General features: G+C 30.9%; 1 protein-coding gene across 1 annotated transcript in view; it reads right to left on the reverse strand.

Annotated features, from left to right (window-relative positions):
- Positions 1–980: 980 nt before the first annotated feature.
- Positions 981–19,151, reverse strand: part of LOC139482734 (receptor-type tyrosine-protein phosphatase epsilon-like) — a 109,491-nt gene continuing 91,320 nt past the window's right edge. The window contains exons 14-27 of the mRNA XM_071266832.1: positions 17,994–18,061; positions 17,377–17,413; positions 16,601–16,698; positions 15,621–15,758; positions 14,388–14,533; positions 13,587–13,722; positions 12,424–12,573; positions 11,561–11,660; positions 8,570–8,643; positions 5,890–6,015; positions 5,116–5,226; positions 4,169–4,314; positions 3,309–3,444; positions 981–1,916 (exon numbers count right to left, since the gene is read on the reverse strand). Of these exons, the coding sequence (XP_071122933.1) occupies positions 1,845–1,916; positions 3,309–3,444; positions 4,169–4,314; positions 5,116–5,226; positions 5,890–6,015; positions 8,570–8,643; positions 11,561–11,660; positions 12,424–12,573; positions 13,587–13,722; positions 14,388–14,533; positions 15,621–15,758; positions 16,601–16,698; positions 17,377–17,413; positions 17,994–18,061 (1,538 nt within the window). The 3' untranslated portion in view covers positions 981–1,844. The remainder of the gene's footprint in view (positions 1,917–3,308; positions 3,445–4,168; positions 4,315–5,115; positions 5,227–5,889; positions 6,016–8,569; positions 8,644–11,560; positions 11,661–12,423; positions 12,574–13,586; positions 13,723–14,387; positions 14,534–15,620; positions 15,759–16,600; positions 16,699–17,376; positions 17,414–17,993; positions 18,062–19,151) is intronic.

Raw genomic sequence — 19,151 nt, forward strand, 5'->3', positions numbered from 1 at the left:
CTAACGCAAAGCATAAAATATTAACGAACAGTTTAGTAATCAATCTGAATGATGACTACTGTAGAAAAAAGAATAATTAATAAGGGAAATATGAGATAATATCAGATTATTACATGGCATTTTTCATATCGCATGTATTATCAGCCCAAGAGCCGCATGACATATTCATATATTGATCCTTTTACGTGGTTTCCAAATAGAAGTTCAAAGAGTGAAACAAGTTCATAGACGTCCGACCCCAAATTTAGTACATTCGATATGAAATCTTTCTATTATATGCCTCAACAGAGAAGAAAAACATTTTAATATGTACTAAACGACAAAAAAAATAAATAATTCAAACATAAACATAATGAACACTATTTGGAAAAGTCAACTTTTTTTTAAGTAACTTTCTAAATAGTGTTTGAAACTTTTAAAAAATGCATTTATTTAATAATTTGATTGTTTTTTTTTGTTTTTGTTTTTGTTTTTTATTATTTTACAAAATATACTTTCCAATATCCAAATAATTGTTTTGTACACTACTTTGTAATGTTTTTCAGTGAATACGTAGCATTGAGGTGTATTTTCCGGAAATTGCCAAGTATCACCGGAATGCCATGCGATAACGTTACGAAAAGGCATGTGATAACACTCGAAGCATGTGATAAACATTTCATATCAGCCCGCTAAGCACCAATTCGAAAAATATGGAATTTACGTTAATTTAATGCTATTATCATACAGTAAAAATCATATGTTATTTAGTCTAAGTATATAATAAACAAGTTTACAGTACGCCTAATATATTTTAATAATAAGTTATTTTTGGTCGAGTTTTAAAGTGTTTATCTGAACTCAAAAGAAGAGTGAGACCATATGTGACGACAAGGTCAGGATGTATGCTATTACCTACTTTTTGTGTCGTGCTATTAATGTATTGTTTCCTGTAAAGATATTGAATCGACTTGCCGAAAAAAAAACCAACACTAAAAACATAAGAAATTTATAGCCTTTATATTTAAGAATTGATCACAATTTTGACAAAAATTTATGAAATAAGAAACAATGAAATTAATTCCATTTTTATACAAAAACGAAAACGATATCATTTGAACAAACACGAATTTTTTTTTAAGTTTTACTATATATCATTAGAAGTTCTCCTGGATGTAAACAAAAAGCAGGCAGGAATTCAGTAAAAGAGCATACTTTAGTTGCTTATATCATAATTTGACTTACATAACAACAATACCACGGATCATTTTGTGCTATCATTATATCGAGGGAAATATATGTGTAAGCATCATATTTAATACAAATAGTTTGTCCTCACATCAGATTAATCACAGTTCAATTTATAGATTTATGTTATATCTAAAAAAAGATGTTTCTGTGAAAAAGTAAAGAAATAACTTGGCGACACCAACATCAGTATAAGCTATATCAAACTCTATACTGAAAGATATATTGTCAAGTGAGGTATTCGAAAATTATAAATATATAATTCTTGCTAAAATTGCCTCATAAGCCATATTATTTAATCTTACGAAATGAAAGCTTATGACGGAATTAAATAGTTTTTCATCCAATAAAAAAATAGCATTTATTTGATTTTAAAACCTGTCGTAAAGTTTAACAAAACGATTTTAGCTCTATATACATTAACATCTATAATCTGTATTTATAGTCATGATAACTGTTTCTATACATCAATATAAGCATGGAAGCTTTAATAATGGTTAATAATTAATGACCGATTTATCTATAGCATATTAGTTGAACTGTTCCATTAACACTGTGTTATAGTCGTTCTCATTTGTTCGTCATAAATACTTCTATGAGCTCGGAGTCTGGTACCACTATAGATTTGCATACACCGAGTCGTTTTCTAAATACTCTTTGATAAACCTGTAGCAATATTCATACTGGTCCTGTCAAAAAGAAACACGCAGTCATTTAAGAAACAACATTTTAATGATTCAGATCGAGACAGTCGGAAATTATATTAACCTCAGAGTTGGAAACTTAAGACAATGGAATATAGTAAACATTGAAATTGATAACCAAAACTAAATGATTTTTGTTTTCAAATGAAGCATATATATATATATATATATATTGTAGATTCTTACATTGATACGAGTGGATTATCGGATTTATCCAATCGAGATAGTTAAATTATCAATTTTAAAGTCCGAGCCTCGGCGAGGACTTTGAAATTTATAATTTAACTATCGAGTAACTATGTAAGAATCTGTTTCTCTAATAATTAAAAAATACATTTTCTTTTTTTGTTAACCGAAAATCCCCTTCGAGTGCCTTTTACATTGCACGAAGTTGTCAATTTCATTAACACCTGTTATAGCATTTGATTCATCCAGTTAGCTAAAAAGGTCATGACCCTTAAAATCATCAAATGATTTTCTAAGATCACCGGCTACCACATGTTGATTAAATTGTTTTATACAATGGGTTCAGAAAGGGATAAATTTCCAAAGAATTAAAGAAACAAATATAAGTGTCTCTGAACAAAAGTCTTTTTACCCTAGAAATGTACTGATGATAAAGCTCTTCCAATTCGTATTTAATTTTTTCTACAACTGATTTGAGTCAAGTGTTACTGGTGAATATGAAATAGTTGAATCATGCGATTGGCATAGTACATAACGTTTGTGATAGATTTGTAATAGATTTTAGCCTCAAACATTAAAAAAAAAACAAATGCACGATTGTGTTTTGCTGGTTTTTTTTAAATATCATCCCCTACATCTGAAACATTCGGCATAATAAAACATTGGACAATTCATTGTGAAACTGGAACAATGTACCTATTTGAAAATAGCTATAATAGGATCTGAAATACATTTAATGTATGATGAATGAAGAATTCTTGTACATTTTGGTTTTCTTCACCCCCCCCCCCCCCTGGTGAATAAGAGATGCAAAGCATGTCTAATCACACACAATAAACACCACGATAAGTATTCCGTCCAGTATCTTTCTTAGCTTTGAATAAATAAAGTATGAAAAACTTTAAAGCTGACATTTAGATAAAAATCTGAAATTAATGATTTTGAATATTTGAAAGGGGTAAATAGGATACTACATGTATGTTTGCTGTGTTGCACTTCAGTGTTGATATTGATTTTACTCTTAAAGTTGGTGTGTTTCCCTCGGTTTTAGTTATTTTAGATTATTTTCTCTCAATCGACTAACTTTTGAATACCGGTGCCTGTATTTGATACTGACCCTTTTACAATGCTACCGTTTTATTTGTAAAAAACTTGCATTAACCAAATAATATTTACTCAAACGAAACTTACAAATTCTGTGAAAAATTCAGGTCGTCTAACTTGCATTGTTCTAACAACTTGGAAAACATCAATTTCATCGTCTATCTCCATTTTTTCCAAGATAAGTTTTAGTGCAACAAACACCCCGCTTTTACTGCAACCATCACTGAAAAAAAACACGGAGGTTGTTTCATGTTTAAAGAATTATGACATGACCGTATGAATGATCAAGTAACAATAACTAAAAATAACTGGTCTAATAAACATGGTAATATCTTTTGAACCTGTCAGATGAGTAAGAATGACCATTTCAGTAATTGAATATGAAAAAAATTAAATAAGAAAAAAGATTGTATTCTCATCGGCAATTATACGATGTCTAATTATATTTAAACTATATTTCTTATTTGAATGTTCTATGCACTTTTCAAGTAAGCCAATATCAAATTTTATGGCAACATTTGCATTTAATTGAAGTTAAAACTGTTCTTCGCCATGCAATAAATGATAGATTGTCTTTAAAAATGATTTTATCATAGGAAATTAACACCTAGCAAGATGTCTGAACAGTACTCGTTTTATACTGTTATGAATTTTAATTCTGAAAAAGGCAACAAATTGAAATATACAAAAATGATTCATTTGTGTATTTTACGGTCCTTACTATTTTTGACGTGTATTAATTGCATAACATTATGGGAACGAAACACTTATATACAATCATCTTGCTAAACTTAAAAAGTCCAAATGTGTTATGTTAACAGTGTTGCAGATAACTTCGTTGTGACCAACATACGAATGGCATATCACATCGCATAGATAAAAAATATTATGGAACAGAATATCTATTGCGACATTGTATGTATGATATTCATATGTTAAAGACGCACCTACACACAACAGTAATTGGACCTTTCTGTTTTTTCCAGCACTTTATTACTTTTTTCAGCAGGTCAAGTAAAATGTTTGATGATAGCATTGCATCATTGTCTACTTTACTTGTGGTAAAAACAGTTATTGTCATCGGTTCCTTTTCCTAAAGAAAAAAACCCAGAATGTATTATTACAAGTTAAATTGTTTAATAAAAATATCTTATTGATCAATTTTGAAATAGAACAGACGACACTTACACTGTTTACTGGCCTGTTTTCTTTTTTTTGGTTGATATGAAAAGTAAAATCATAAAATTACTGAACTCTGATTAAAATTGAAAACAAAAAGTCCCTAATTAAATGCCAAAATAAAAAGCTCAAACACATCACACGAATGGATAACAATTTTGATATTCCTGACTTGGTACATGCATCTTCTAAAGACGAAAATAGCGCATTAAACCTGGTTTTATAGCTAGCTAAACCTCTCACTGAAATGACGCATAAAATTCCGATATATATATATTGACAACAACGTGTCTCCTTAGACAATTTATGTGGTATTATGAAAGTCGCATAAAGTTCCATGATATTGATTTGTACAGTTCTTTGTTTAAAACTTTTGGGTTTGTAGTGGTCAATCGTTAGATTTTCATGTTCATATGTGGTGTTGTGTTGAGTTATGGATGTCTGCTTGTCCCTTTTGTTTTTAAATTTCATATTGTAACGTCGACGTCTAATCGTTTTTTTTTAACGAAAATATTTCTTGAAGTGCGCATGTGGTACTATTTAAATCAGGTTCGCAGGTCGCACGGTTGCCTTTAATTTCTTACATTCACTTCATTTGCACTTGATGGATAGCCGTCTCATTCGAATCATACGGAATAACTTTGTTACAGAGGTAACAATAGCAGAAAATACTTATTCTGCTCAGGAAAAAATCTTTTATAACCTTCACATTTACCTTATGGCTCAAAGTAAGCTTGAGCTCCTCTGGATTCGGTGAGTTGTCTTGCACAATAGTTAAATCTTGAAACTCCAGCACTTCCTGTCGTCCTAAACACAACGGAGCATTCTAAGAGAAACACAATAGTTATTTTAATAACTTCTTTAAATATAACCCGTTTCAATTAATTTTAAGCAGGTGTAAAAAATACAAATGAGAAAAAAGCACATTAATGTATGGCCAACCATGTCTTCAAATGAAATAAAAAACAAGACAGTTTTATTATCATACTTTATTCAAATCAATACATCTTATAGTATATATTTTAACAATAAAAATAACTTAACAACAGTCATTGTAAAATGTAGAGTATAGATATGTGGCGGAGATGGACAATTACCATATAATAAATAAGGAATGAACAATTGTGTATTATGGAACACATTTAACAATTAGTACCCAAACTATTCAGTTCTTTTCTCCTTTTGAACTGATAACAACTGCAAAAGTTTTAAACTTAATGTTTTTTGGCTAATACTATGTTCTGTTAACTACCACAATGTTCCTTGTTACATTCAAAAATAAAATATAAGCCTTTGGAATGATAAAAAGATATTTTGTTTCAAAAGATACATTTGTTTGTTGTTAGGTTTTTTTTAGCAATTTTTGCTTAATTAAGCAAATACAAAATTGATAAAAAGGAGCTTTGCGTGATTTTTTAAAAATGAAACGCGCTATCGAACAAATGTATTTCAACTTCATACACTCAATGTTATAATGACGATATCTTACCTTGTTCAACTGGTCCAACAAAACAACAATATGAGAGTTATGGTCAAATACCATTGTCCAGAAATCAACAACAGTTTCTTCAAGTGGACACTGAGTTACTAAAATCTTACTGCCATATGTATATTCCTGTAAATGAAAAAAAATGCATTGTATTATATATGCGTAGGACAAATGATGCTTTCCGCTGTTATCACGAAGTGAAATCATCCATGTTAATCATCAATTTGGATATCCTTTCAGAAGATTAATATGTGAAAAAGACTTAAAAAAACATACAAACAAAAATATAATGCATTATGAATTCACTTTTGTTTTTGATTATAAATAACATTATTCAATTTGCGGGATGGGATGTTCCTTTTTTTTTTTTTTTTTTTTAAAGAAATAGAAAAATATATTGTTATTTATCTCTTCATCTGTTTCGGATCTTATATATACTTAGCTTACAATTACTCGGTTTTAAACGATTCTGAAAAAATTATGTCTTAAAAAAGCGCTTTGGACGCATGCAATCTAAAACATTCTATTTCATGTTTTTTAAGTAGCAACTTTCAGCAACACCTAAAAAAAAAGAAAAAAAAAAAAAAAAAAAAAAGTCGGCGTAATAATATACCAAGTCAGGAATATGACGGTAGTTATCCATTCGTTTGATGTGTTTGGACTTTTGATTTTGCCTTTTGATTTTCCTTTTTGAATTTTCCTCGGAGTTCAGTATTTTTGTGTTTTTACTTTTTATATACGTGTTCAAAAGGGAACTGCCATATTGGGAATTTTAATATTTAGAAAATAAATGCATGAGTTTTGCTTGAATAAACCATCGTCCGAAAGGCTTCGTCAACGATCAGTGACGACACGCGAATAGCTAGATGTAGCCTTTGTTTAGAAATATAACTACTAGATTGAAATCTAAGTGCGAGAAGTCCTTATAACATACGACTCAAACCTAAATATGCATTGGAATTTCCCCGGGGATAATTTAAGTTGTTGATACCAATTTATCTCCCCAATTTTTCTTTGTATCCGTCAATATATAGAGAATAATACATGGCAAAATCTGTATCACATGCCGTATCATCCCGAGATACCGATATCAGCCTGAGGGTCTTTAGGCCCGATGGATGATATTGGTCGAAGGTGATACGGCATGTGATACAGATTTTGCCATGTTTCATACGCTTTATTATATATTTCAACAGGAGCGTATATATGAAATGCGTTCTGGTCCCTAGCACCTGGGTAACCCTCACTTCTATTTTTGTCTTGTTTTAAAAGCCTTAAAAGAACTGTTCAATTACTACTCCGAACTACTTGGGTTACCTTGCAATACGATACCCTATGTTTATAAAAAGATATTGTCGAATGTTAAAATATTGGTTAAAGCTATTATGTACTGATAACTGTATTCTTAAATGTTGTTATGAAGAAATGCTCGAGAGATGTAATAAAAAACCAAACGACAAATATAACTGGGCCTGTCGAATTAGAGACATATTATACATGTATGGGTTCCAGGATATTTGGTTATATCAGGGTGTAAAAAATGTGGATTTGTTTTTAAGTGAATTCAAAGATAGAGTAAAGGGTAGCTTTCATAGTGAAATGAACTCATTTTTTGAAGACTCGCCAAAATGTATGTTGTATAGATATGTATTTGACCCCAACATGTTACAATTTTATTTAAATCATGCTGTAAATTATATTTATAAACCATTTATTTGTAAATATCGCATATCTGCTCACTGTTTGAATATAGAAACTGGTCGATTTTATAATATCGAGAGACATCATAGACTTTGTAATATGTGTGATAAACAAGTAATTGAGGATGAATATCATTTTATTTTAGTTTGTGAAAAGTATAATGAACTTCGAAAGAAATTTATCAAACCTTATTATTGGAGAAAACCTTCTAATTTTAAACTCATACAACTGCTATCTGTTCATAATGTAAAGGAACTTAACAATTTAGGGAAGTTTTTATTTCTGGCCGAGAAGGCACGTATATAATTTAATCATTATAAATGCTTAATATGTGTTATGTTTTATCATACTCTGCTGTACTGTTATATGGGTACACCTACTTATATGATTTTTTTGTCTAATTGTTTAAATGTAAATATATTTCACTGATGTAATGTAATTGAATATTTGTAATATTTATATTCTATAAGCTGTATTGCTTACGAATAAAAGATTATTATTACAATTTGCGTGTTGTTGTTTTAAAAAATATTTTGTTTATTGTATTGTTTGTTTGTGTTTTGTATGGTATTTTATTGCGTTCTTTTTTAAAGTTGCATTTTGCATTGGTGTGCCAGAAAATATAAAACAACTCGGCGTTTGTGACGTCACATGTCAAACACTGACGTCATCCAATGAATTGCGTCACGCCCGAATGACTGTTTATTTAGGACACATTTTGCGGAAAAATATTTCTTACAAAGCTTGCATTAAAAAAAATAAATAAAAAAATAGGGGTGAGATAAAGGGTGCGATAAAGTGTAGGGGTGTGATAAAGGGTGTGATAAAGGGTATGATAAAGGGTGCGCATCACAGTTGTGTGATATAGATTAAACAGCAGGCTATTTATCGAATATTCAAAACTTCTGTATTTACTACTAAATATATGATAAGTATTTTTAATCTATTGTAAATTAATTATTACAGAAAGTTTACTCACGGGTATAATCACTGCATTGATGTAATCATTACGCGTTCCTGAATGTGACATTGTATAAGGTCTATATCTGTTGTCTAAAACAAAATCAAATTAATTAAGTATTTCTTTATTGTTAGATATCTTTCATATGCTGTGCAACGAACTATGTTCTGTTTTTAATTTAGTATTGTCGAACGAATGAACCATCATTTTATCATTAAAAGTAAAATATTTGATAGATAAATTGTAATCTAATTTTCTATCCGAGACAAAATTTCTCTTAAATAAAGACAAATAAAACATGTCATGTGCAGTTCTATCTAATAAAATCATCAACGCAGCACAAAATTGAAAATGCAAAATAATTATATAAATAAAATGTGTAAACTGACAAATTCAAGGAAACATTTTTTTCGACAGTCGTACAATTTTAAATACTGCCGGGATCGTCAGAAATACAGCCAATGTCCATGAAACGAGGTGACTTCACAGATATATATTTTCTTTGTATCAACGATGACTTTTTTTTGTTAATGTCGTTGTCAAATTTGAAATTTCCTATCTACCACACCTATTTGTTTGCGTTCTTGTTAGATTAATTTGTACGTTTGTTTGAATTTTTAATCAGTTTAATCAGTTTATCAAAGATATGTTTTACAGTTTTGGCTGTTTGATCCAAATTATTGTTACATCAACCTATTATGTCTGTTTCGTTTGCTCACTCAAATTTGTCGATATATAAAGTTAACATTAGTAAACCGCTGCTCAATTATCAAAAATTAATTCAACTTAAACAAATCCGGGTTACAAGCTAGAACCGATGGAAACACAACAACGGAGCTATAAATAACTGTCATAAAATGTTCTAAGTCAGAAATTTAGCAGTTGTTTTTCAGTATCACGATGAATGTTAACAAAAATCCCCAGCTTCAAAGCAAATTCAAAAGGAAGGAGTCCATAAAAACTTACAAAATCAGAAACTATAATTCAACGGAACAAGTAAAACAACTACCATAATCTTGACTATGTTAAGAAATTTCGAAAATGGTGGGATGATAGTTATCAAAAGTACCAGGATTATAATTGTATACGCCAGACGCGCGTTTCGTCTGCATAAGACTCATCAGTGACGCTCAGATCAAAATAGTTAAAAAGCCAAACAAATACAAAGTTGAAGAGCATTGAGGACCCAAAATTCCCAAAAGTTGTGCCATATACGGCTAAGGTAATCTATTCCTGGGGTAAGAAAATCCTTAGTTTTTTGAAAAATTCAAAAGTTTTGTAAACAGAAAATTTATAAAAATGACCATATAGTTGATATTCATGTCAACACCGAAGTGCGGACTACTGGGCTGGTGATACCCTCGAGTACTTAACGTCCACCAGCAGTGGCATCGACCCAGTGGTGTTAATAGTTATCAAAAGTACCAGGATTATAATTTTATACGCCAGACACGCGTTTCGTCTACATAAGACTCATCAGTGACGCGCAGATCAAAATAGTTAAAAAGCCAAACAAATACAAAGTTGAAAAGCATTGAGGACCTAAAATTCCCAAAAGTTGTGCCAAATACGGCTAAGGTAATCTACTCCTGGGGTAAGAAAATCCTTAGTTTTTCGAAAAATTCAAAAGTTTTGTAAATGTAAACAGAAAATTTATAAAAATGACCATATAGTTGATATTCATGTCAACACCGAAGTGCTGACTACTGGGCTGGTGATACCCCTGGGGACGAAACGTCCACGAGCAGTGACATCGACCCAGTGGTGTAAATAGTTATCAAAAGTTCCAGGATTATAATTTTATACGCCAGACGCGCGTTTCGTCTACATAAGACTTATCAGTGACGCTCAGATCAAAATAGTTAAAAAGCCAAACAAATACAAAGTTGAAGAGCATTGAGGACCCAAAATTCCCAAAAGTTGTGCCAAATACGGCTAAGGTAATCTACTCCTGGAGTAAGAAAATCCTTAGTTTTTCGAAAAATTCAAAAGTTTTGTAAACAGACAATTTATAAAAATTACCATATAATTGATATTCATGTCAACACCGAAGTGCTGACTACTGGGCTGCTGATACCCTCGGGGACGAAACGTCCACCAGCAGAGGCATCGACCCAGTGGTGTAAATAGTTATCAAAAGTACCAGGATTATAATTTGATACGCCAGACGCGCGTTTCGTCTACATAAGACTCATCAGTGACGCTTAGATCACAATAGTTAGAAAGCCAAACAAATACAAAGTTGAAGAGCATTGAGGACCGAAAATTCCCAAAAGTTGTGCCAAATACGGCTAAGGTAATCTACTCCTGGGGTAAGAAAATCCTTAGTTTTTCGAAAAATTCAAAAGTTTTGTAAACAGAAAATTTATAAAAATTACCATATAATTGATATTCATGTCAACACCGAAGTGCTGACTACTGGGCTGGTGATACCCCTGGAGACGAAACGTCCACCAGCAGTGGCATCGACCCAGTGGTGTAAATAGTTATCAAAAGTACCAGGATTATAATTTTATACGCCAGACGAGCGTTTCGTCTACATAAGACTTATCAGTGACGCTCAGATCAAAATAGTTAAAAAGCCAAACAAATACAAAGTTGAAGAGCATTGAGGACCCAAAATTCCCAAAAGTTGTGCCAAATACGGCTAAGGTAATCTACTCCTGGGGTAAGAAAATCCTTAGTTTTTCGAAAAATTCAAAAGTTTTGTAAACAGAAAATTTATAAAAATTACCATATAATTGATATTCATGTCAACACCGAAGTGATGACTACTGGGCTGGTGATACCCTTGGGGACGAAATCCATCAGCAGTGGCATCGACCCAGTGGTGTAAATAGTTATCAAAAGTACCAGGATTATAATTTTATACGCCAGACGCGCGTTTCGTCTACATTTTATAGCAAGTATTCAGATTCAGCTTATAATAAATGTCATGTTATATAATTTATAAACACCGTTTTCAGCAATTGATACAAATTGCATAAACTAAAGGTATGCTTTACTTACGAGGAAATATTTTCTTTGTCGAATTTTTTGATATATTGTCTTTTGATGTAGCATCAGAAAATACCGATGGAGGATACACAGGTCTTAGGGTTTCCAATCTCTAAATCAAATATAGATTATTAGGTAAATGGTTGTATAGGGAAAGCATTGACTTGAGTTAACTTACCAAATAAACTCATCATAGGTACTAGGAATGACATTTTGTAATTGCGTAGCGAGTTTCGAAAAGACTCATTAGTGACGCTCGATAAAAAGAAATTAAAAAGGCCAAATAAAGAACAAAGTGGGAAGAGCATTGATGACTAAAAATTCCTATAAGTTGTGCAAATTACATCTTAGTAAATCTATTCTTGAAGAAGAAAAATAAATTTCCCCTTAAAAGCTATAAATGGTAATAACAAAGTCTAAGTTGTAATTACAAATACACGTAAAAGTACACATAAGAAACGACGGGTGTCACATGTGGAGCAGGATCTGCTTACCCTTCCGGAGCACATGAGATCACCCCTAATTTCTGGTGGGGTTCGTGTTGTTTTTCTTTAGTTTTATATGTTGTGTCATGTGTACTATTGTTTGTCTGTTTGTCCTTTTCATTTTCAGCCATGGCGTTGTCAGTTTATTTTCAATTTATGAGTTTGACTAGCCCTCTTGTATCTTTCGTCCCCCTGTTGTACAGGATCAGATGAAAACATTCTTCTTTTTTTTTTTTTTTAAAGTTGAGGCAAAGTGATTATGATTTCAGGTGGTAGCACATATGTTTTATGTTGATTCAGGTTACTATTGAAAAGTAGGGGTATGATTTATATGAATTGGATTGACATAAAATATTTCTTTCACTCATTTTTAATTACTATAAAATATACCTGATATTCTAGTTTATAAAGTTTTTGATTTTGTGGTAATTTCTTCTGTTCTTGATCTGAAATATATTGACAGAACTCTTTCTTTGGAATAGATGTATCTGGTACTGTAAACAACTCTAACAAAGCTTCAAAGATTGCCTCATATTGTTCCTGTAATTGAAAACGAATCAATAAGAAAGATTATATTTTCTCCTAATACATCTTTTGTAGAGTTTTGTTTTTGAATCATTTGTCCCAGTTGTAAACATTTTTAACGTAGATTAGTGTCAATTAGGGTTTACTCTTGCCATCAGCCTTATCTGTATGATATGATAAATTTTATGGAAGTTTAATTATTTGTGATGTTAATGTGATGAAGTCATGTAAGAGACAGTAAGTTTTGGGTGGTGGGGTGTTCCATAAAAAATGTCCCGTCAATAGCTCATAACGATGTAATGCAATAAATCTGTTCCATTATATTTTCTAGTTTTTCTTATTACTTGTATGTCACAAAATACTGCCAGATTTAGTGTGGTTTTAAATGCTCAAAAACTTTTATCTTAACCAGTCTTATCCAATAGTCTTTCAATGATAGTTGCCTTAACATTTAATGTTATTTGATTCGTGTTAAAAAAAGGAGATTGATAACAATTCAAAGCAATATTGAACCTCAGAAGACGAAAAAAGAATAATAAAAATTCTGAACTCTTAGTCAAACTTAGCCAAATTGCTGACATGGTACAGGCATTTTCCGAAGAAATCAAACAGACAATGTCATGCCAAAAAATGAAAAACCACTAAAAGACAAACAAATTGGAGTGTATACAATGTCCTACAAATAAGTAACAAGATAATGCAAATGAACATTGGAAAACGATGTACGTGGCGACACATATATCGCATAAATGAAGTATACAAGTATGAACTCAAAGTTTTGTAAACATTACAACACATCAAAACATTTCCTGGAAAGCAGTTAGATAAAGTAATAACTGGAATTCGACTGCTTTCAAATTGTATTGATCTTTTCGTTTCTCATTTCAAAAACATTGAGTAAACACAATCGATACATTTAGAATTGAATTGAAGATATTCCAAGTAAATTGCAAATGAGTAGAAATGTAGGCAGGCATCTTTAACCTTCTTTGAAAGTATGGTAATGGTATTTCAACAATTATACTTACATATGTTTGAACCATATTCATTCTGTCTTTTCTCATCATGTTTATACATTCCATAACATTTATATGACCAACTTTCTTTCCATTTTCATATAATGCATCTATAGCTATAAAAGTCCCTGTCCGTCCAATTCCAGCGCTATATATTTTATAAATGTATATTGGTTATTATATCATTACTATGTGTATTATTAACAGGACAAAAACATGCAAAGTATTTGTAATAATATATCATTATTATATATTTATTTATAACAAATATTCAAATATTTGTGCATTTTTGGAGCAAATCATATCTATATATGTATACTTGCGTTAAAAAGAAGATTGATTTCAAATTTTGTAATGACTTAGGAAAAGTTAAGATAAATTTCTAATATTTAATTAACATTATTCTAACTGTTTTACACAATTTGTATCTCAATATACAGGGTATTAATATAGAGGATGATATTCGATCAGATAATCTTTACTGATGAAGGGTCGACACCGCTACTGATATACTGTTGCTGGATGATATTAATCATGATTTATATAATATCTTTCTCGGATTCTAATTTGATGTATTAATAAAAAATTAGTAAGAAGTTAAACAGCTCTCACGAAACATGCTTACCGTTTGAAGATTTGTCTATATCTAAATCCACAATCGACATACACACAAGTAACAATTTGCACATCCTTAGCGATTAAATGTTTAGGTTGAAAAATTCTTGATGAAGATTAATCTATAAATATTTTGATTTTCTTACCCGATGACATACAAATGCTTTTATTTTACGATCTATCTTTTCACATAAATACCTGCAGTGTACAACCATTGGCCCATGTTGACAACATGTTTTACTTTTGACTTTCCTGTAAAAGTTTACAACTTTGATACTGTCTGGAACACCATGGTCTGGCCACTCAGTAAAATGAAAATGGTGAATTTCTCTTTCTTGCTCCCTCTGAAATAGAGGAACACTATACGTATTTGAGGTCTGAACCATATATTGTGTAAATGAGATCTATTATACGTGCAGGTAAGGCATTTTGCTGTATTTGAAATATACGACATTTACATTTGAATTTGAAAATATTTTTTTATCAGTAGGATAAAAAAGTCCTAAGCATGATATGTGTCCTAAAAACATAAGGAAAAACCCAAAATTAAGATATCATATCATCACAATGTATAACGTCCATATATGGCAGAGTCTTCTGCTAAATCGATAACAAATATAATCAATACTGCTGTCACTCTTTAAATGTGTAAAGGGATGTATTTTTGATGTAACATAACATGTATACAAATTTTAAAGTGTATACATGCTGTGAAACATATATTACAAGATGTGGTATCAGTCATTATCCAACTCACAATATGTAAAAGTGAATCATTATAGGTCAAACTACAGCCTTCAACACGTAGCCTTGGCTTACAAAGAATAGCAATATATAAAGGGCACAGAAAATGAATAGTGGTAAACCATTCAAACAGGACAACCAATTATAATATAATTTATATAAGAAACGAGAACGAAAAGCATGTATGAACCACATTAATAAACGACAACCACTGAACATTTGGTTCCTGACTCAAGACAGGTGCAGATAAATGCAGTGGGTTAACCCTTCAACATTCAGCTTAATCTGAAAAAAAAATGTAACATCACAACTTGTTGTATATTTTAAATACGGAAAAAGGAACAATTGAAATAGAAAACTGAAATAACTATTACGCTATCTTTACGTAGATTCGTCATGTTAACGGGTTTATTAAAACATTGCGTATTTTGTTAGTCTGCATCACATTTATAATTGAAGTCTATGCGACTGTCATACAAATGAGAGTTAAAGCTAGCCATAAAACCAGTTTCAATCCAACATGATCTACAGAAGAAATGTCTGTACCAAGTCAGGAATAGGGCAATTGTTATCCAATCGTTTGATGAGTTTTAACGTTTGATTTTGCCATTTGATAAGGGACTTTCCTTTTTGAATTTTCCTCGGTATTTTTGTGATTTTACTTTTTTAAGACAATAATGAAATTACCAACAACGTTTTGTTCGATACTGTGAGCAATCTATAAACATAAACTGTATGTTCTCTTTCTTCCTTCATTGTGACTATATAGTTGTTTACTACCATTGGTTCATTAACTGTTTCAGGCCAATATCTGTCACACTTTATCTGTAGAAAATTTATGAATGCAAATGAATATAAAAACTCAAAGTATTATACAGAAGTGTTTGAATGTCACATTAATATCACAAAGTTCTTTTTTGTATTTCTTTTTTATATACTTGTTATGTCATAAAAACAGCAAGGATTGTATTTCTGTTTTCAATTATTTGTTAAATACAAAGGTTTTCATACTATTTAAAAGACAGTTGGTCTATTCACATCCATTTAGTTTTTGAAAGGAGTAGGCCCGGTATGGGCCGATTTTGGCCTCAAATTTCAGGTTCATCTAACGAAATATTTCGGACACTTTTTAAACACTTTTAAAAGTGTCTATTTCAATTGATTCATTTAGTTTATGTGATGGGTTTTAACTGATTAAGTAATTAAAAACGCTCCGATTTAAGCACAAATATGAAAAATCTATCACATATGCCAAAAATCGTCACTTTTCACATGGTTTTTGTCAAAAATGAAAGTGGCTGCATCCTTGTTCATCCTCCCCCTATATATATGTTATATATTATCAATACATACAACTTACATTTTAATATTATGAATGAACACGAAGGTGGCCACTTTCATTTAAGACGGAAACCGTCTAAAAATTTACTAAAATGCTAAAACTATGCAGATTTCAGTAATTTAGCACGACTTAATGATGTGAGTACCCGATATATGCGCATTTTATTGTCAAAAACAGCCCATATTTGTGTAGCAGAAGTAATCTACTTTCCGATGAATAGTTGAAAGTTTATATTGTCTTAATTTTGTAAAACTGCTATATTTTGGGAACCTACTCCTTTGTCTAGACAAATAGGTTATGGAAAATATATTCAGGTTATTGATACCTTTTTATTTTCAATAAGTTGTGTTACCATCACTATTTTCCCAACATTATCTTGCCATACCATATGCCAGAAATCTCTCAATGTTTTCTTTTTAGGACCTTCATATTAAGAAAAAATAAAAGTGAAGACAGTAAGAGTATATTGTATCTGGAAGGACAAGCGTATGTCAAAACGATCCTCATAATTATGAAACTAAGTTCCAAAAGTAATCAACTTTCTAAGTTTAATGAAAATATTTCTGCGTACTCTGCAAAACTAAAGCTGTTATTATTTTTTTTTAAATCTAAACACACGATTTCTTAAACGTAATTTTATAACTTGTAGATATTTTGAATGTCAAAGGAATTGTACAAATCAAAATGGCAAAACTTAATTAAGGCCAGGAAAAATTGATGAAATTATTAAGAAATAGTTATCATTTAAGAATTATGGAAAGTTATGAAAGGATAAATATAACAAGGACAATCATATTGATGATAAAAAAAGACGGGAATTTCTTGAACACGTTATAATTCTACGTTATGCTCTCCTTTTTGTACTATAACATAAAAAGAGGCAAAAAAGTGTGTTTGCATTACATATATCTGAAATATATTACACACAGGCAGAAATATTTCAATGTGGAATAAAGAAATTTTACGAAATACAAATAATAATATATTTGTAATTAATCTTCATAATACAAATATCTAAAGATTACATATAAATAAATTACAATAACATAAATATGAAATATGTTGAAATCAAAACATAGCATTCATAATATATATACACACCTTGTGATGCTATATATGCTTTTTCCTTTTCATAGTTCTGAAAGTGTAAAAAATTAAATTATGTTGAAAATCATAGATGTGTTTCATTACCAATAATCTAAAGTATCGTATATCGTTTAGTACTGATTTACTGATACACAAATTAATGCTGTCTTCATTTTGGGGTTTGATCGTTACTTAATTTGTATTTGCTACTTTTCGGTTTTATTTAGAAAAAGAGAAAAAGAGTAAAGCGAATTGAGCTTTATATCAATGTTTGCAGCTAGGATAAAAATGTTTTTTTATGTGTCCGTGTCAACAAACAGATTTAAAATGCGGTTCCGGGCAATGAAAGATCAGGATTGAAATTCACAGCACAGCATTATGATCTCGTCCTTATTATTTGACAATGTCTGTGAATGTGTATTAATTTACCCATTTACTATGATCTAACCATAGTAGTGTGACAACATAAAAACCTTCTGAAATAACCGAGGTTCTGATTTTGATATTAGTAATCAGTACGTTTACTTTATATTTAAAACTTAAAAGTATTTGAAAAACTCTCTAATTCTGGATACAGTTGAAAATGGACAAGTTTCCTACATAAATGAAACGAAAATATTTTCAAAACTTACATCAATATAACTAGCATTAATGTAACCATGTTTCGTGTCTCCCTTCAAAACAACCCTCGAATGATCATCTACAATATATAATTATAAATTGGATGTGTGGTTGCTAAATAAATATCCAGTGTGACGTCCATTTTCAATAAAGTAGTACACATTTTTGTTTAGGAGTAAGCCCCCCTTCGGGTTCGCAATTTTCTCCCTGTGTTAATAATACATTGGTGGCCATGAATGGGTTTTTTTAAATGGCAAGAAATCCAAAACATGGAGGCAGTCTTTAGCTGGCGTGGAAATACCTTTGTTAGTCTTGTATTATTTTTTACTTTAGCTTCTTGTGTATAATTTGGAGTTTAGTATGACGTTCATTATCACTGAACTAATATGAATATTTGTTTAGGGGTCAACTGAAGGATGCCTCCCGTTGTGAGAGTTTCTCGTTCAATTGAAGACCCATTGGTGGCCTTCAGCTGTTGTCTGCTTTATCGTCGGGTTATTGTATCTTTGACACATTCAATGGATAAAGGCAGATGTGGTGTGAGTGCCAATGAGACAACTCTCCATCCAAATAACAATTTAAAAAAGTAAACCATTATAGGTTAAAGTACGGCCTTCAACACGGAGCCTTGGCTCACACCGAACAACAAGCTATAAAGGGCCCCAAAATTACTAATATAAAGCCATTGTTTGATTCTTACATTATATCGAACCAATTCCTTTTTTTTTTTAGATTTTGCAGTTTTGGATTTTAAACGGCTAATGCTGTGTTTAAATAAAGTCATGATCGATGCACCAAACACTCTTTCGGTTTCTCTCTACTTTTTCTATTATATCATGACTAATTTAAACTTGAGAATGGAAATTGGGAAAGTGTCAAAAAGATTACAATCCGACCGAAGAGTAGAAAACAGCCGAAGACCACCAATGGGTTTTCAATACAGCTCGAAAATCTCAAACCCGAAAGCGTGCTTCAGCTGGCCTCTAAACAAAAATGTGTACTAGTGTTTAGTTATAACTGCCTACAAACGACAATAGTAAAATCATTTTCTTATCCGTATTTTACATGTACGCTAATAAACCATTAATAACTTTACTGACATTTTTAAGATTAGGTCTTGATCTTTTTAAAAATATATCAGATTCTTTTGAACTTTAAATAGTATTTGA

Source organism: Mytilus edulis, chromosome 1 (assembly GCF_963676685.1).
Source record: "Mytilus edulis chromosome 1, xbMytEdul2.2, whole genome shotgun sequence".
NCBI classification, from domain to species: domain Eukaryota; kingdom Metazoa; phylum Mollusca; class Bivalvia; order Mytilida; family Mytilidae; genus Mytilus; species Mytilus edulis.